The sequence below is a fragment of the Hyperolius riggenbachi genome, chromosome 1 (assembly GCF_040937935.1).
Source record: "Hyperolius riggenbachi isolate aHypRig1 chromosome 1, aHypRig1.pri, whole genome shotgun sequence".
NCBI lineage: Eukaryota > Metazoa > Chordata > Amphibia > Anura > Hyperoliidae > Hyperolius > Hyperolius riggenbachi.
Genome location: NC_090646.1, coordinates 616,456,165 through 616,476,412, shown reverse-complemented (window position 1 = coordinate 616,476,412; position 20,248 = coordinate 616,456,165). Strand labels below are relative to the sequence as shown.

Sequence of the window (20,248 nt, the reverse complement as noted above, 5' to 3'; positions counted from 1 at the left end):
TATGAGATTTTCTGGCAGATTTACTGTTAGATCGATTATTTCTAACATGTCCATACTGATTTCCGAGCGATCGATTTCCAGGAGTAGTGAACGGAAAACAGTCGGAAATCGATCAAAAAATGATCGCAAATCGGTCTTCAATAAATCTGCAGTGTATCTACTTCCTACTTTCTTGGAAGCAGACATAGGGTTAACATCCTGTGCTAAATTCTCTAAGTGCATACAGGGTGCATTTCTCCATGTTTTCCTTTTGTCCTGTGAGTTCAGGTCCACTTTAAGGCCCAGTGCACACCAAAACCACTAGCAGATCGTCAAAACGCTAGCGGTTTTGGGAGCAGAGAGCCGATATTTGCCGGGTGCACACCAAGCGGATTTTGTATGTGATCCGCCGGCCGCATCCGCATCAGCATCCGCGTGGCTAATGTATCTCTATGGGCTGGTGCACACCGGCGGTTTGAGGTTTTAAGCAAACTGCAAATGTGCAGCAAGAGGCACGTTTGCGGCTTGCTAAAAACCTCAAACCGCCGGTGTGCACCATAGAGATACATTAGCCACGCGGATTTTCAAGCGGATGCGGCCGGCGGATCCACCCAGTGTGCACTGGGCCTAACAGATGTTTTCTCATCTTAACTGCGAAAATTATTTTTCATCATCTAGGCAGAGTACTCAGAAGTAACATCACAACATTGCAACATGTTTTGAATACTTTTTAGCTTGCTGGTGGCTGAGAAGGTGTTTTATCAATAAGGTGTGAAAACATCTCCAGCGAGAAATCTTCAGGGACCCATACACTTACCGATTTTCCCGCCAATATACAGCCGATTCGATCATTGTGATCGAATCGGGTGTTAAATTGTCGCGCAAACGCTGACCGAACAATCGATTCCCGTCATTCCGTCAGTGCGGAAGATTTCCCTCTATCGCCGGCGGGTCGGGAGTGCCTCGATAGGTGGGTTCCGGACCGGATGGCTACTTCCTGTCCCAGCAGGAAGTTTAAACAGTAGAGCGCCCTCTACTGTTTAAACTTCCCCGGACGTGAAGTGAAGCCAGCCGGTCCGGAACCCAGCAGAGAAGAGACAGCAGAGACCAGGGGACTCACGCCGGCAGGAGCAGGTAATGTACAGCTGGCGGGTGGCGGCGGCAGCTCCACAGATTGTGATCGGTTTCATTCTGAAATCGATTCACAATCTGTTTGCAGTAAAGGCAGCCATACGATCCCTCTCTGATCAGATTCGATCAGAGAGGGATCTATCTGTTGGTCGATCTGATGGCAAATGGACCAGTGTATGGCAGCCTTTAGAAGACAATATCACTGTTGGTTACAGCTTGGTCCTCACCCATTCTCAACTGCTATTCATATACTGTAAATGGATAGACAATAGCAGATTGCCAGTGTGACTGTATTTTATTGGGTGCAGATTGTGATTACATTGTGTTACCAGTCTAGAGCTGGAGGAATTATGGAAGGGAAATTCAGTTCGGCTTGTAACACATCGAAACTTCTCAATGTAGTATGAGAAGCCTTGCAGTGCTGCTGTCCTGCTGGATACAATCCCCACCAAGCATCCTGTCTTCATGGGATTTGTATATTCTCCTCCTGTGTCACAAGTATTCCTCTGGGCGCTCCGGTTACCCTCAATTTGAACACGTACTAGTAGGTTGGTTTGGTTCTTAGCCAGTGACATCACAGCAGGTGATACAGATGTAGTGACTGCACTTAGGCCCTTGGACCAGAGAGCACTCCTTCAACTGCTGTATTAACTCTTCATTAGTGCAGGGCTGGTAATGATCATCTTTGTATGTGCTTAAAATAGTTGTAATCATTAGCAAACTGTTTTTGACATGGCAGATGGCCATGGCAGGTTTTGGGGAATTAGGTCATTTGGATGCCGGAGTTGTTGTGAAAGTGAGAGCGCTTCCATAGGCACCAGTGTTAATAGCCACGATAAGTGGCAATTTGTGGAGGCCTCCCACTATATAAATTGTAGCTACTACAAATAGCGATGTCTATGGTGGGAAGACGGTTAGGGTTATGCATCAGTTGGGCGGGGGGGTCTTTAGAATTAGGCATTTTGCAGGGGGGAGGGACAGTTAGGTTAGGCATTGGAGTTAGTCATTTTGCAGTGGTGGGATCAGTTAGAATTAGGTAGAGGGAGGCCCCTGTGTGAGAATACAATTGGGTTAGGTGTTGGTAAAATATTGGTAAAAATGAACAGTATTGTACTATTTTTACTATTGGAATTAAGAAGTTGAATATCGGTAATGTTTCCAGTATTGCACTGTCGGTTTCTCCGGCACTCAAATTACCGCCCTTTTTGAGTGTGTGCAATTTTGTTGCTCCATATCAATTAATATGTACAGAGACCTTAAAGGGGCCAATGCAAAACTCGCGCTGGGGCCCATAGTGCCTTTAAAGGGAGACTTAATTGAATTAAAAAAATGAGTTTAACTTACCTGGGGCTTCTTGCAGCCCCCTGGAGCCCTCCTGTGCCCACGATATCCAACTCTCTGCCCAGCAGCGACGACCCCCGCAGAGCTGGCCGGTCACCACCAGTCGGCGGGTACTGTGCATGTGCGACCCCAAGCTGCGTGCACCCTTATCGCGCTTTCACACCCAGGAAGTGCTCTCTGCATGCACAGTAGTTATTTTCGCATACTACGCATGCGCACAACACTCATGGCCACAGGAGCACGGGGAGGAGGCGCATGGCCAGCCAGCATTGCGGAGGCTCCCGCTGTTGGCCGGGGGGACTCGGCCTGACGTCGTGGGCACAGGACGACACCAGGGAGCTTCAAGAATCCACAGGTAAGGTAAACTCATTTTTTTATTTGACTTAAGATTTCCTTTAACCACTTAAGGACCAGGGGATTTTCTTCTGATCGTTGCCGCGTGGACTCTCCAGCCCGCAGCACCGATCAGGAAATAGCCAGGGCGATCAGACTTCCCCACTAGGGGGATGTCCTGCTGAGGGGGTCTGATCGCTGCCGGCTACCCGCGCTTTCCGGGGGGGCTCTTCAAAGCATCGCTTTCCGCCCTCCCCGGCTTTCCCTCCCTCTCCCTTACCATCGGAGCGGCGCAGGACGGATATCCATCCTGCACCGCCTATCATATGCCGGCGATCCCCGGCCAATCAGAGGCCGGGGATCGCCGATCTGCTTTACGGCGCTGCTGCGTAGCAGCGCCGTATGATGTAAACAGCAGGGATTTCTTCCCCGCGTGTTTACATTACGTGTGCAAGCCGCCATGGGCGACTCGCACACTGTTCATGGAGACAACCTCCGTGAACTGGCATGGAAAGGCCGTTTCCATGCAAAACCACTAACGACCCGCCGACACCTGTCGGTGTTAGCTGGTCGTTAAGTGGTTAAAGGATACCCAGGTTCTTACCAACTAGTCTATAAGTCTCCGCCAGTGTGATTGTAATGAAATCATTAGGGTGGTTTCCTACTTTGTTGTCAATTAACAAATATAAGAAGTAAGTGGATAATATAAAAGATTATGACCGCATGGGATGGCGTGATCTGCTGGTGACAAGCATGTGTTTTTATTGCAGGGGGGATTTACTCAAATAAAGTGTAATCCTGACATTTACGTTGGTGGAGTACCGGATTATGACGCGGTGAAGAAGAACTCTGGAGTCCTGCGACCGTTCAGCGGCAGCATTCAGAAAGTGAGTGAAGCACCTGCCTTCTAGAGTTAGTGTCTAACTTTAGAACATTTTCACTTCCTCCCCCGGCAGCCAAGCATTTTCTCCATTTCTATATTTGAACATACCGTCACCAGGAGCGTTGCTAGGATCCTAATAGATCTGGGGCACTTTTGGGCACTCCAGTCAGAAAATGGGGGTGGCCACGCACAGGGATGTGGGTGTGGTCATGGGTAGAGCCAAATTTACATGAACTTAACAGCGATCTAAGTAGGCCTGCCCAGCAAAATGTTGGATGAAACCCCCCTCTCCATTAATACAAAAATAACCCTCCAAAATGCAGCATATCACATAAATAGGCAGTGTCATTTAAACATTACTAGGCAGAGTTACCTGGCTTCTGTGCTGGCTGGTCTGGCTTTCTGCTGGGCGGGCTGGCCTGCTGCCAGGTCATCTGGCGGTTCCACCATAGTATTCCCTGACTGTCTAGTGGACCCCCTCCCATGATCCCACAGGCCTCCTATTGAGGCACCACAACTCCCAACTTTCCCCCATAGAAGAGCCACAGCTCCCTGCATGCTCCCATAAAGGCATCACAGCACCAAGCATGATACCACAGAACCCAGTATGCCCACATAGAGGCACCACAGCACCCAGCATACCCCTGATTGATGCACCACAGCTGCACCACAGCTCCCAGCATGCCCGCCATTGAGGCACCACAGCTGACTCTGCCTAGGGGACATCCGGGGCACCCCAGAATAGATCCGGGGCACGTGCCACTGATCTCTGGGGCTAGCAACGCCGAGCAGCAGTCCAAAATATAGCAACGGTGCAAATCTCATACACTCTCTCCTGACCTTGCGCTGCACACAGAGAAAATCACCATAGCAGGCAAAACATGCTTCCATCCTCATCCTGCAAAACAAGGCTCAAAAACCTGAAATTGTTCACGACAATACACCACTCCCGTCTGCAAAATAGGAAAATGGCTACATCTGATCTACCCTTACAAGGCCGGATTTATACTTTTTCTGCCTCTAGGCCAATTGGGTGATGACTCCCCTTCCTTGTGCGGAAGCACCTCTCCCATTCCATGTGCAGTGGCCTCTTCCATGTGTATCCATGTACAGCAGCCCCTCTCTTTCTTGAACAGCTTCCTTGGGCATCAGCCTCCCATTTCCCTGTGTTGATCCCCATTTGCAGCCTCCTCTTTCCCCAGGCCTTTGTGGCCTTTCCAGAAATCCGGCCCTGTACGCTTATTTTCACTTTTTTTCACTCACTATACACAAGGGTGTTTTTAGGCATAGCCATTCCAAGTCATTGCCTGGAGGGCCATTGGTCCTGAGGGGTGCCATGCTACTGGATTAAGCCCTGTCCCCTGAATGTAGCCCTGATTCCAGATTAAGCCGTACCCCCACAGGTGTTCTGTTCTGTGTCCTGAGGAGCAGCAACTTCCCAGGTCCCAAGTTGCCAGCAACCACCACTGTGCCCCTCTGTGTCATCTCTGCTCCCCACAGCTCTGCATCCTTCTGTCCCCCTTCGTACCTCTTTCTGTCCCCTTTGCCACCTCTCTCCCCCTGTGCCTCCTTCTGTCCCCCTGTGCCTCCTTCTGTCTACCTGTGCTTCCTTCAGTCCCCCTGTGCCTCCCTGTGTGCCTCCTTTGGTCCCCCGTGCCTCCTTATGTCCCCCTGTGCATCCTTCTGTCCTCCTGTGCCTTTTTTTGTCCCCCTTTGTGCCTCCATCTGTCTCCTTGTGCCTCTTTCAGCCCCCCTTTGTGACTCCTTCTGTCCATGTGTGCTTCTTTCTGTCCCCCTGTGTGCCTCCTTCTGTCCCCTTGTGCTACCACTGCCCTCCCATGCATCCATTTGTCCCACTGTGCCTAGGCTCCTCCTGTCCCAGGCGGAAGCACAGCACTTGTGAGGGCACAGGTTCTGCTGTGCTATACTCTGCATTTGCACACTCAGGCCCAGTGCCCACCAAAAACCTCTAGCAGATCTGCAAAATGCTAGAGGTTTTTGAAGCAGATTTCAGAGCGATTCTAGGCCTGTTAGAGGTTTTCTAAACATGCCTAGCATTTTTTGGAGCGTTTTTGTAGCAGATTACAAATATTGTTACAGTAAAGCTGTTACTAGACAGCTTCTGTAAAAAAAACGCTTGGAAAACCGCTCTGATATAGCGTTTTTCAGAGCGGTTTTCCACTTTAACATGGAGGCAGAAACGCCTCAGAAATCTAAAAAATTCTGCAGGACAGGAGTTTGCGTTTGGGGAAAAACGAACTGCTCTGGTGTGCACCATCCCATTCACTTTCATTAGCCAAGCGGTTTTCCCCCTGCAAGCATTTTAAAAAATGCTCCAGAACCGCTCCAGTGTGCACCAGCCCTAAGCTGAGAGAATGCAGGAAGGCTTTGTGCAATGAAATGCAACTAGGATCTGTGGGTTTTTTGTATCTCGAGGACTCCCTGTATTAAGCATCCACCTTATACGGCACATGGTTCATATAGTCTTTAGTGTGTGCATTGTTTTATTGCGGGGGTGGGGGGGGAACACAGGACTTCTTGCCTGGAGTGAGAAAAAGACTAGAAACGACTATACAGCTGTCATTGGATTTGCCATTTCTTTGTACACAAGCAAGTTCTGTTTAACACTTATGACTTGTACAATTGAATCAGGCCCTATTTCTCAAAACTTCTGCACACCACTGGTCAAAATTTGTGGGCCAAAGCAGGTTAAATAGGCTTCTATTGTAGATCATAATCAGGGCTGGCTCACTCAAACAGCGCTTTTCAAAGCACCAGCATTTCGAGAAGTGCTTGGAGGCTAATGTAACCCTATGAGGGTGTTCCCACAGCAGAGTTGCGATTTTATTAAAATCACAAACACGCTCCATGTAGAATTTGTTTGGGGAGCGATACAGCTTAAATTAATGTGCAAAAATGCACACATTCATTCAAAAATCACTCTGAAAATTGCTTTGCAAAATCACAGCAGCTAAGGGATTGCGTTTTGTGGTATGATGCAGGCCTCAGCCTATTAATGATGTCTGATAGCAGGCTAGACATAGCTGCTTACCAGCCTACAGGTGGCAACACATGATACAATTTTTAAATCTTTTCAATTCAAGGTTTGCAATTTACAAAAAGATTGAAAACTCAGATAAAATTGCTTGGGAATCCTCTATAATAATCCCTAACTGTCCCTGCGTCATCCTCCTCATGGTTGTGTGTCCTTGGGGTTTTTTGCACTGCGCATGTGCGCAGTACAGACAACCGTTGGGACGGGAGGCCAGGCAGCAGGGCGGTGGGTGCGCGCGCGGCGGGTGGGTGACTGGCGGTGGTGGCACGGTAATTTCACTACCTAGAGCCCCTTTTTAAACGGGTTTAGGTAGACTAGTATATTTAGAAATTCACAATCTACCCTACACCATAACATTTTCATAAAAATCTGAAAAATCCACCACTCCCAATCTACTTATATCACACAAAAAAACAAAAACAAAACAAGGAAATCTGGTTGGATTCCATGCTCGAATAAAAAAAAAATTAAAAGCTTTAGTGAAACTTTGATTAGCGCCCCCCCCCCCATGTTCATACCCCTTCCCTTGCCTCCCCATGGTACCCTTATGGCCTTGGAGACCATCTCACAAGAGTCATTAAACAAGTGTGGCCATCATATTCTTCACAACCAAGCAGCCACAAAAACAGCTGATCTGAAGTACAATCTCCTAGAAGGGAAAGTTAGTAGCTGGGCTCCCCACCACCACCACAGCTCTAGGCCCCCTGCAATTGCAGGGGCTTCTCCCCTTTAGTTACGCCCCTGACTCATTTTATTGTATCGTGTGTGGCCACCTTACCAATTGCAGACTAAAATTGCTGGCCTATATTCATGTGAATTCATGTGATTTGTATTATGTATTTTGTACCAGTGCTATAATAATAATAATAATAATAATAATAATAATAATAATAATAATGTTTTCATACACTTGTGTATGCTGTTATCACATCAGTGGATTTTCCTTCTCATGCAGGTTCCCCACACATCGTCTATATGGACTAATAAATGTCATGAATAGTCACTAGAAGTTGACAATACACTGTAATGGTGCCCATACACTGTACAATCAAAACGGTCAATTCTCCCGTTTCTTTGACCAAAACAATCGAATTAATGGAAAGTCTAAAAGAATCCTTTTTTTTTCGATTAAGAAAAACGAACGATTGTCCCGTTTTTTCAATAAAAATCTGATCGCACAAAATTATCTAATAAAAAAATGAAAAAATTGTACCATGTATGGGCACCATAAGGCAGAATGACTTTTCAAATTACATTTATTTTGATTTTGTATCAGCATGATGAGTGCTTCTGTGAATGAGAGAATGGTCTGAGATGAAAGTAGTATTAATGGTAACTGTATTGTCCGTCTTCTTCTGTTTCAGCTTATAGTGAATGACCGGATCATGAATCTGGTGCACGGCTTGGTTTCTGGGGTGAACCTTGTGAACGCCGTCCACCCGTGTGCCAGCGCACCATGTGCCAATGGGGGGAGCTGCAGACCCCGACATGACAGCTATGAATGTGACTGTCCTTTGGGCTATGATGGGAAGAACTGTCAGAAAGGTAACAAAAATATTCTCCACAGTGTAAATAGGAAACAAACAGACCCTGAACTGCAGTGTAGCATGATGAGCTGAACTTAATTCGGACTTTCCTGAAATACCATTTTGTTTTAGGTATTAAAATCCATTTCAGATTAGACTTTCTCACAGGTGTTCGTACCTGTTCTGTATGACTGCTGTGATTTCCTGATGAATTTTACTCCTGACTCCCTGCTCCTTTCCTCCTGACAAGCGCTTCTTTCACAGTCACACAGATATTTTGTGAACTCTTATCAGGCAGGTATCAGGAAGAGAACAATCAAGGTATAAACAGGGCCGGATTTGTACGCTTTACCGCCCAAGGCCACTGTCAGCAGCCGCCCCCTTCAGTATAGGTAGCCAGATGACCCCTCCAGTGTAGGTAGTCTGATAACCCCTTCCAGCTAGTATAAGAATCCAGATGACCCTCCCCCCTTCCATATAAATAGCCTGATTACCCCCTTCCTCCAGTATAGGTAGCCAGGGGATCCTTCCCCCATACAGATTTCTGCCCACCCGCCCTTGATCCTGTGGTGCCCTAGGCCATGGCCAATGTGGCCTTGCCTTAAATCCGGCCCATACATGCAGGAAGTCTCTGTCCGCTGGGGATGGACTGGGATTTATAACGCAGGGTTATTGACCCTTGGGGCCACATAGGAAAAGAGAAAAGTAGGCAAGTTGAATTCTAACACTATGGAGCATGTGCACAAATGTGTAAGAAGTGCACTGTAATTTTATTGTTACTTGCAGCTACAAGGTAGCATGTGTTGCGCCATTAGTGTGACCCACATTACCTAGTTGATGCAAGCATTGTTAGAGTAATTCTAGCATGTGGTTTGCGCTTATAGTGCAACGCACTACTTTGTCACCATAAGTTACTGTAAGACTGAGTGCACTGCAACTTTCCCATACATAGGTGCATATGCGCCTTTATAACATGTTTATCTTGCCATGCTACGTGCCACTACAGGGTCATTTTCAATAGTCGCAATATTCACATACTGATTTACAGTATGTTTTTTGCAATCTTAATGATATGTGTACTGCATCAGCTGTTTTATTATGCTAGTGATAGTATGTAAAATCAGCTGCAATTGTTACCCAAACATTACCACCAGGTGGCAGCAGTACTTTAAATTAGCTGGAGGGAGTTTATTACATAAACTGTCCTTACCTTTCTTAAAGAGACACTAAAGTGAATTTTTTTTTATGCTATATTTGATTATATATGATTTGTATGTGTAGTACAGCTAAGTATTAAAACATTAGGAGCTGAGACATAAGTCTAATATTGTTTCCAGTACAGGAAGTATTAAGAAACTCCAGTTGTTATTTATGCAAAAGAGCCATTGAGCTTCATGGGCTTGATTCACAAAAGAGTGCTAACTGTTAGCACGGCCGTTTTCGCGCGAATTTTCGCATTGCGCGCGATCGCGAATTTTCACGCGAAACGATAACGTTTCCGCGCGCAGACGCGAATTTTACCGCAAATTCGATACCGTTTTCGCGCGAAAATTCATGTTTGCGCGCAAAAATGTTATCGTTTCATGCGGAAATTCGCGATCGCGCGCAATGCGAAAATTCGCGCAAAAACGGCCGTGCTAACAGTTAGCACTCTTTTGTGAATCAAGCCCCATGACTTTCAAAGTCCCAGAGAGCTCTGTCCTCTTAAGCTTGTTATCTCAACTGTCAGTCATTGTCAATTCTTTTTCTCTGCAGAGGACAGTTCAAAAGCTCACAAGACTGCTCTGTAAAATCATTTACAATGCTGAGTAGTGTGTAAACTGCAAATATTAGAGAATGATGCAATGTTATAAAAAAAACACTATATAACTGAAATTAAAAATATGAGAATATTTTCTTTGCTTCTAATATTCTAGTAATTCTATGTACTACACAACCAATTCATTATATCATGATTTTTTTCGCTCCAGTGTCTCTTTAAATTGTATCTGCGAGTTAAAAAAAGTGAAAGAGTTAGATAACTTAGTGGAAGGAAGCCACTGGATAATCGGTAGGCTTCCCTAGTTATCCCTCCTTGAGCTTGCCGCTCCACCGCTGGGACACTTTGGCATCTATCTGACAAGGACGTTTTTTAATAGGTCTGCATGGGCACGCTCCTACATTACTGCTGCGCAGGAGTGGGCCATCCGTGTGACTATCTATAACTTGTTTCCTTTTACAAGTAACAGGTTTGCTTTACTACACTAAATAGGGAAGCTCTCCCAACGTACTTCCTGCTTCCGATATCAGCAAGTGAGGTGGTGGGGGGACACTAGACACCAGGGAACAATATGGGGACCAGTAGACACCAGATAAGAGGATATGTAGAGAACCTCTAAACACCAAGGAAATGAATAAGGAAATACTAAACACCAGGGAAGCATATAGGGGACCACTAGACACCAGGGAAATACACGGAGGCTCCTAGACACGATTGAAATGTATGGGGACTAGACTCTGGGTAAATGTATAGGGGACTACTAGACACTGGGGAAACAAGCACAGGGAAATATATGGAGGGGGCCGCTAGACAACAGGAAAATGTAAAGGGGACCACTAGACACCTGAGAAACATATGAGGGGGGGGGGGGGGGGGGGGGGGTGCACTAGACACCAGGCAAAAGTATGGGGGACAATTAAACCACCAGGGAAGAATATAGCACTAGACCACCAGGGAAACATTTGGGGGGTAATAATGGGGTACACTAGCAAAAACCCACTTTGATTTCAAAGTCAAATATAATCATTGTAAATTGTGACAGGAATATAATTTTAATTTACCTTCAGTGATGAACAGGAAGAAGAGTCAAATAAACTTCTGTTAATATATAGAAAAAGCAGAACTATTGCCAGGGCCAGATTTACATCTCGGGAGCCTAAACTCCACCAAACCCACAAATCCCCGCACAAATGCAGGTTTACCTGCCCAACTTAATTGCACCGCTGGTGTGCTGGCTGTCCCTGTTCAACCCAGCTATCCCCTCCCCCCCCCCCCTTTCTCTTGCCTGAGGTGCCCCCACTCACCATCCTGGTGCTGATATCACCGGGTCCAGTTAAAAATGGAGCAGGGTAAAAAATGGCACACCATTCCGCCGATAAATGTATCATAAAACGCTATTTACCATTTTACTGTTAACACATTAAAACGGTAAATAACGTTTTATGATGCATTTATCGGCGGAACGGTGCGCCATTAAAAAATTCGGCTGGGGGCCCGATGGCGAATCCTATCACGAATGCAGGTTTGCAGCGGGACACTAGTGTTTGGCAGCGGTGTGAAGAGAGTAGGATTAGGTGGAGGGAGGATGTGTGCATATACATACATTACCTTGTCCCGGCGATCGCTCCTTCACTTCCTTGTTAGTTTTTAGGAGTCCTGCAGCCAGCCAATCACCATGCGGGGACTGAAGCCACAGGGAGATTAGTTGGATGCAGGACTACAGCAAACTAACAGAAGAAGTGAAGGAGCGACCGCCGGCCGGGACAAGGTTATGTAAGCCTATGTACACATTCCCCCTCCACCCCGCTGCCTAACACCAGTGTCCAGCTGCAAACCTGCATTTGTGATGGGATTTGCGCGATTTGTAGTTACACCCCTATTTGAGCTGTCTTATTGAATACAAGTATCAGTGCTTTTTAAATCTACTATAGGATAATTTCTTATTGTCTCTGTCCATTTTTTTTTGTGCTGACTTGTTCCAGAATGTGGAAATTACTGCATAAACAGTAAGTATTGTTCTAGCTGAACATTTGGTCTTAGTTATATAAACATGGGCGTCCGCAGTTAGGGACAAGTGAGGTGCATGAGGGTGTAAGTAAGAGAAACCTATATCGATCTAAATAATCAGGCCGAGGAGGTAGGCCTGACAATAAACACTAATAAGACAAAATTTCTAATGCTAGGTACACACCATACAATTTTCGGGCAGATTTTCCTGCCAGATCGATTATTTCCAACATGACCGATCTGAATTTCGATAGATTTTCTTCTGATTTTTTTTAATTGTTTTTCCGATCATTTTTTTAATAGATTTTCATAGAACTGAATGAAAATCGATTGGAAAATCTATCGGAAAAACTATTTAAAAAAATCGAAAAATAGATTGTCAATAGTTGTCATTAAATCCTCCCTCCCTGTGTCCTGATGCTTGCTATGCCACCTATTCAGCCTGACCCCATCAGCGATCACTGTGCAGGAGAGTGCAAGGCAGCTATCCCGCTACTTACGAATACTCACGTTAGAAACGAAGATGTCCTTGTGTACAAGATGTACTCTACTGTTTTTGTTTATAGAGGTTATTGTAGAAGCTGCTGTAAGGTGGTTAAAAGGAACTGTGCACCAGGAGAAATGTTTTTAATGAGAGTCTGAAGCCCCCCAAAAAAACCTGTTTTTACTGGCCATTTATGTTAAGCAATAAGATCCTAGCTGAAACACCGCATTCCTGCGGCAGAACAATGTATTTATACCCCCGAAATCTGAGGGGCAAAATTCGGGGCTCCTTCCTGGTAGAGGCAGAACTTTGCGCTGTAGCTCTGCCTATGCGCACGTCAATCTCCACCTCTCCCTGACGCTCTCAGTCTTCTTTCACTGAGACGGGCGGGGATAGGCGGAAATTGACTGGACTGGAGGCAAAGCTACAGCGCAAAGCTCTGCCTCCGCTGGGCAGCAAAATCCATGACCTGGAAAGTTGTGGTATTTTGCCCTGGGATTTGGGGGTATAAACATCTCGTTATGCCACTGGGATGCAGCATTTCAGCCTCACTACTTACCTATGGGGTGCTGCTCCTCTGGCGCACGGCCTGTATAGAATTCACCATGTTCTCCACCGAGAGATTGCATATGCTAAATTTTGTAGTTCCCAGCAATATAGCGCCAGGAGATGTAGTCCATGGATTCCAGAACATCCCCGTACTCATATCCACAGTCTACATCTACTGGCATGCATTGCACATGCCGTGCTAGAGACTACAACATTTGTAGGATGCCACCTGTCCATGGAGAACATGGCGGATCCTATACAGGCTGGGGGCAAGATGAGCAGCGCCCCATAGGTAAGTAGTAATGAACTTTACTTATGGGAGGGTTCATTAAAAAAGAAAAAGACATTAAAGCACATTAAAAACAAAAAAAAAATTGTTTATACTGGGGCTGCACATGGAGTGGGTGGAGCTCTTGTTGCACATAGATAAAAGGCAATAAAAAAAGCTTGCCTCGGGGAAGAAAAAGTATAAATCTTGACTTGTGTCTGTCCAAATCCAAACTCGTCTGAAAGTAAATAATTCATCCACACACACCACTCTGTATAATACATGACTGGAACTCTTTCCCACCTTGCTTGCTATATAACTCTTTTTAGCACCATAAGCAAAAAAAAAACAACAAACACTTAAAATAGCCTGGCCCGATTAAGTGTAAGATAATTCTAACACCCTTCCCAGTTCTTCATAGCTGATTATATAAAGGAAGAAAATGTAGCAAGTTACATCATGTTTCTCAAGTTTTTGTGAGACTGTGTTTGCTTTCCAGAGACTGAAACTGTATTATATATTGAAAGTTGTTAGGGATCAAAAAAGTTCTGATCCAGGAATAGTATTTTTAACCTAAGCCCTCCAGTTCCCTCACCCCTTAAAGGACAACTGAAGTGAGAGGGATATGGAGGCTGTCATGTTTATTTCAATACCAGTTGCCTGGCAGCCCTACTGATCTATTTGGCTGCAGTAGCATCTGTATAATAATGCAGCTAATCTTGCTAGATCTGACAATAATAATGTCAGAAACACCTGATCTGCTGCATGCTTGTTCAGGAACTATGGCTAAACGTATTAGAGGCCGAGGATCAGAAGGACTGCCAGGCAACTGGTATTGTTTAAAAGGAAATAAATATGGCAGCCTCCATATTTTACTTGCCCTGTAACCCCCCCCCCCCCCCATATTAACCTACACATGAATCCTTTCCACAGCACCCGGATTAAACTGTCCTGCCCACAATGCCCTGCACTGCATCCATTTAAAGTACACCTGAAGTGAGAAGGATATGGAGGCTGCCATATGTATTTCTTTTTAAACAATACCAGTTGCCTAACAGCCCTGCTGATCTATTTGCCTGCAGTAGTGTCTGAAGCACACCAGAAACAAGCATGCAACTATTCTTGTCAGATCTGACAATAATGTCAGAAACACCTGATCTGCTGTATGCTTGTTCAGGGTCTATGGCTAAAAGTATTATCAGCAGGGGATCAGCAGGGCAGCCAGGCAACTGGTATTACTTAAAAGGAAATAAATATAGCAACCTCCATATCCCTCTCACTTCAGGTCCTTTTCCACTATTTAAGGCCCGGTTCACACTTGCGGTTCTCTGCCAAACGGACCGGATGACCTGACCGGATCCGGATCGGAACCGTATGGTTCTGATCCGGATCCGATCCGGATCCGGTCAGGTTGCATCAGGTGTTCATCAGGATGCGATCCGGATCCGTTTGGAAAAAGAGAGTAGAAATAAAATAAAATGTTGGGGTCTGGGAGGTCAGCAGAAGGTGGACCTGTGGAATCAGGCCCTCCGCTGTTTAGCACTCACCTCCACCTCCGACATACTGCCAACATCTCCAGCACGTTTAAAGTCACTGCTGCTCCACTCCAAAATGCTTGCCCATGTGTCCCCATCCAAAATCGCCGCCACAATACGCATAGGAAGTGGGGTAGAACATCCGGATTTTATAGCCAGTGTGTTGTGCGCTCTCCGGTTCTCATTGGTTTGTATTGGCCGGATGGTGCAGTCCGGCTCCGCTCCGGATACGTCTGCCGGAGGAGCCGGACCAAAAAATAGCGCATGTTGGGTCTTATGCCGGAGTCCGGATCCGGTCCGGATCCGGTCCGGACGAAACGGACGCATGTGAACGGACGCATAGACTTTAATTGCTATGCTGTGCGTCCGTTCCGCATGCGGTCCGGCTCCGGCACGGCGATTCCGGACGGCCACCGCTAATGTGAACCGGGCCTTAGTGTTAAATAAAGCCACAGATGCTATTACTTATCCTGAACACCTTTTCTTTTGTCATATCCAGCCATACAAAAATCTTGCAGGTCAGTGAAGCCTGTTGCCAACTCCCATGCCACTCCTCAACCCCTCCCCAATGATTACTCATGCTGTCTTCTTGTCCAGTTTAGAGACCTGACAGTATGAATCATCAGAAGGGAGAAATGGTGGAAGTCAGAAAACTCATCTGTGACTTGATTAATCAGTAGGTGATTTGAGAATTTTCATAAGGCTGGATAACACAGAAAACCTGATGTTCAGGGTAAGGAACAGAGTATGCCCTTTTATTTCGGGATGTAAGGGCCCAGGCTTGATCAGTCTGCTATGTGTAGTCAGGGAGGGGAGATGTTCAGGAACAAAATGTGTCATAATCGCCCCTCAGGGGCTTTGTTTTGTGTATTGCTGGATAAAAACCTGCCAGGCTTTATGATATACCTGATGGACACGTGTAACTTACCAATCTAATTATGTCGTTGTAAACATTATTGTTTCTCTTAGTTATTACAGAGGCCATTGAAATCCCTCAGTTTATCGGGCGCAGCTATCTTACATATGACAACCGAGAGATTCTGAAACGGTAAGTACCGTATTGTTCGGCATGTAAGATGCTCCGGACTAAAAGACTCACCTACGTTTAGAGTGCAAAAACCAGGGGAACAAATATACTGAATCTGATGCGTCCATGGTCCAGGAGCGTCTTGTAGATGTTCTCCCCAATAATTTGTCCTCCTGTGTTCTTCTGCCCCCGTTTGTCCTCCTCTGGCCCCCATTTGTCCTCCACAACGCACGGGGCGTGTCAGTGGGCATTCGTAAGTCAGGTACTTCCTGTATTTGGCATAGAAGACACAGTGACTTATAACCTCAGGTTCCTTTTAAGTTTGAGGTAACAGGATGACATGAATATAGAAACAGCAGATAGAATACCGTGTGTGTCAGGCAATCACAAATGTTTTTCTATTATACCTTAACACAAACTCCATTTCTCTCCAGGGTGTCGGGATCTCGTACCAACATCTTCATGAGATTTAAGACAACTGTGAAGGACGGCCTCCTGCTGTGGAGAGGCGACAGCCCCATGAGGCCAAACAGTGACTTCATTTCTCTCGGCCTGCAGGAAGGCAATCTTGTTTTTAGGTAATTATTAACTCCCCAAAAATATAAGAGACCCAAACAAACACTGAGCTGTTATCTTTATCCTCTGTGGCTGAAGCCATGTTCTCACCCAAGATCTCTGTCACCCAAAATGATAATTTGTGATTGTTCCTGTTGGTGATCCAGTGAATCGTAAAGTAATCTTTAGTCAGGGTATGCTCAATAGATCAGAGTACAATTAGTATTATGCCTCGTATACAAACACGAGGACCCCCAATTTGGGTCAAGGACTGTACAGACGTAATGCTAGCTTATAAGATAGAGTGGCACAGAGCAGGTGGGATGATTAAGAGAACAATACCCTAGGCAGTGCCGTCTCAACCGCCAGGCAAGTACAAATGTTTGCCTGGAGCGCAGGAGGAGGGAGGGGTGCAGCTTGCACTGGGTAGTGAGAGAAGAAATGCCTCTCAGCTCACTTAGGGATCAGATTACAGAAGCAGCAGCAACAGCAGTGCCTGACTCGACTCATAACTGATTCACTGATTCATTCAGTTTCTTCGGCTCAATGATTCAAAGGAGCACAGTAATGAGTCAGTGAGAGAAGGAACTCCTCTCAGCTCACTCAGTGATCAGATTACAGCAGCAGCTCCTGAGTCCGGACTCTTCACTCATACCTGATTCACTAATTCATTCAGTTCCTTCAGCTCAATGATTCAAAGAAGGTAAGTAAGTCTTGACTCATAACTGATTCATTCATTCTGAACATTTCCTTCAAGCAAGTAACTGGTACCTAGTATTCACAGGAACAGAGGCAGAGCTGTCAGACAGCTAGAGATGTAGCGAACGGTTCCCGAACCGTTTGCCGGCGAACATCTCTGAATACATGGGGCATTTACTACTTCCGGGTCGCTCTGACCCGGAGTAGTACGCCTGCGCTGCCCGGCGAAGCGCGTCCTAGATCGCGCTCCTGTTGCCGGGCACTCTCTGCGCATGTGCGTGACGTCATGAACGACGTCACGCACATGCGCAGAGAGTGCCCGGCAACAGGAGCGCGATCTAGGACGCGCTTCGCCGGGCAGCGCAGGCGTACTACTCCGGGTCAGAGCGACCCGGAAGTAGTAAAAGCCCCAGAGATGTTCGCCGAGCGAACAGTTCGCAACATCTCTACAGACAGCTAGCCTGGTTGCATGCACTTCGCCCACTCTAATTGCTGGCATGTCTAAACTCCCCCTCTCTCCGCTACTGGTAGCTGCATGGATGTAGAGACTGAGTGTAGCAGCATAGTGTTTGCGTGTGTATAGTGTGTGTGTATAGTGTGTGTGTACTGTGTTTGTGCGTGTGTATAGTGTGTGTGTACTGTGTTTGTGCGTGTGTATAGTGTGTGTGTGTATAGTGTGTGTGTGTTAGTGTGTGTGTGTATAGTGTATGTGTACTGTGTGCGTGTGTATAGTGTGGTGTGTGCGATGTAGTGTGTATAGTGTGCGCTTGTATAGTGTGTGTGCATGTATAGTGTGGTGTGTGTAGTGTGTGTACTGTGCGTGTGTATAGCGTGTTTGTACTGTGTGTGTATGGTGTGTGTGCGGTGTGTGTGCGGTGTGTGTGTGTGTGTGTGTGTGTATGTATGTATGTGTGTATGTGTGTATGTGTGTATGTATGTATGTATATATATATATATATATATATATATAGTGTGTACTGTGTGTGTGTGTAGTGTGGTGTGTAGTGTGGTGTGTACTGTGTGTGGTGTGTGTGAGTGCATGCCGCAATAAGTGTATTTTCTGATTTTCTGGTGAAACACTGCTGCATTATGATTATTTTCGGGGGGGGGGGGGGGGCTTTGGGGTGGAGTTCACCACGGGGGTGGGGGGTATGGGGCTGGGGGCAACCACGGTGGGGGGGGGGAATGCGCCACAGGATTTCTCGCCTGGAGTGACAAAATGGCTAGAGGGGCCCCTGACCCTAGGCTCTTTACACACACTAGATTCTCAGCACGAGTGATCCTGACTGGTCAACTCAGTCGAGAAAGATTTCGCATTTCTCTACAATGTGGCCCGCTGCAACTTTCTCTCACTCCCTCTTGTGCTCCTTTCAGACAGAGGGTGATTGGTTTTAAAGAGACACTGAAGCGAAAAAAAAAATTATGGTATGATTTGTATGTGTAGTACAGCTTAGAAATACTGTAAAACATTAGGAACAGAGACATGAGTGTTATATAGTTTCCAGTACAGGAAGAGTTAAGAAACTCTAGTTGTTATCTATGCAACAGAGCTCCATGACGTTCAAAGTCCCAGAGAGCTCTGTCTTCTGAAGCTTGTTATCTCAACTGTCAGTCATTGTAATTTCTGTTTCTCTGCAGAAAAGGGTTCAAAAGTTCACTGGCCTGCTCTGTAAAATAATTTAGAATGCTGAGTAGTGTGTAAACTGCAAACATCAGGGAATGATGCAATGTTATAAAAAAACACTATCTAACTGAAAATAAAAATATGAGAATATTTTATTTGCTACAAATCTTCTAGTAATTATCCGTACTACACAACCAATTCATTATATCATCATTTTTTTTTTCGCTTCAGTGTCTCTTTAACTCACCCAATCCTTCATTCCAGCGGCAGTCTCCATGGTGACGGCAGCGTCATGTGACACGCTGGTACATAATGGCGGCATGCATGTATGTCACATGACGCGGCCATTGCCATGGAGATTGCAGCTGAAATTAGTAATTCGGTGCGTTCTCTGTGGTGTAGCGTGCTGCATACAACTTTTAAAGGATGGCGGGATGGAGACGATGGAGGGAGAAGGTTCCGGCCCGCCTATATAACGGATTTGGCCCGCAGGGCCGTACTTTGCACAGCCCTGCTCTAGCATTGTACAAGGTTTAAAGGGGAACTGCAGAGAGAGGTATGTGAAGGCTGCCATGTTTATTTCCTTTTAAGCAATACCAGTTGCCTGGAAGCCCTGCTGATCCTCTGCCTCTAATACTATTAGCCATAGCACCTGAACAAGCATGCAGCAGATCAGGCGTTTCTGACTTTAAAGTTAGATCTGACCAGATTAGCTGCATGCTTGTTTCTGGTGTTATTCAGATACTACTGCAGAGAAATAGACCAGCAGGGCTGCCAGGCAACTGGTATTGATTAAAAGGAAATAAATATGGCAGCCTCCGTATACCTCTTACTTCAGTTCCCCTTTAAGTTGGTGATATACACTTATGTTTAGATGTCTCCCATATTTTGTAATTCATTCCTAACATTAGAAAACAACGTTTCCCATAATAATGTATGTTAATAATAGTGTTGTGGCATGTCCTCCTGCCATAATTAGTCATGCATAAAAGTAATTAGTAACATGTCTGCCATAATTACTAATGAACAGGTTTGCTTAGTGATATCCTCCCATCAGCTATAATGTGTACCTATTACTAGCAGTCGTATAGACACTGATTGATAATTAGACTGCTATAATTACTAATATAGAACGTATAATAAGCAGTGTGCCTTTGTAATTAGTAATGCAGGTCGATGATTATTATTCTTTATTTAATTAGTAACATATATCTATGTATTGTAAGGGCTTTCTTCCTACAAAGGCAGAGAGAAAATACATAGGGCCTGATCCATTTCACCTTTTCTCCTGAGTTTTCTCCTAGGAGATCATTTTTCTTCTTCTATTTAAAATGCCTTTTAAGCCACCAGGAAGCAAAAAATACTCAAAGTAATTTTGATTGTACTTTTTTAGTTGTAAAGTGCTGGAAAGTTAATTTCAATAGAAGATGAAAAATTATCCCCCCAGGAGAAAACTCAGGAGAAAAAGGGAATTGCATATGGGCCCGAGGTGT

The 20,248-nt window shown here is 45.6% G+C and overlaps 1 protein-coding gene across 2 annotated transcripts in view; it reads left to right on the top strand.

The window, feature by feature from the left end:
- Window positions 1-3,588: 3,588 nt before the first annotated feature.
- The window catches only part of LOC137528846 (pikachurin-like), a 30,681-nt gene continuing 14,021 nt past the window's right edge, over window positions 3,589-20,248 (top strand). Inside the window, exons 1-5 of one of the 2 annotated variants that reach the window (XM_068250502.1) lie at window positions 3,589-3,671; window positions 8,087-8,267; window positions 11,990-12,013; window positions 15,820-15,898; window positions 16,312-16,455. In XM_068250502.1, the coding sequence (XP_068106603.1) occupies window positions 8,108-8,267; window positions 11,990-12,013; window positions 15,820-15,898; window positions 16,312-16,455 (407 nt within the window). In that variant the 5' untranslated portion in view covers window positions 3,589-3,671; window positions 8,087-8,107. The remainder of the gene's footprint in view (window positions 3,672-8,086; window positions 8,268-11,989; window positions 12,014-15,819; window positions 15,899-16,311; window positions 16,456-20,248) is intronic. The other variant, XM_068250513.1, reaches the window with a different exon arrangement.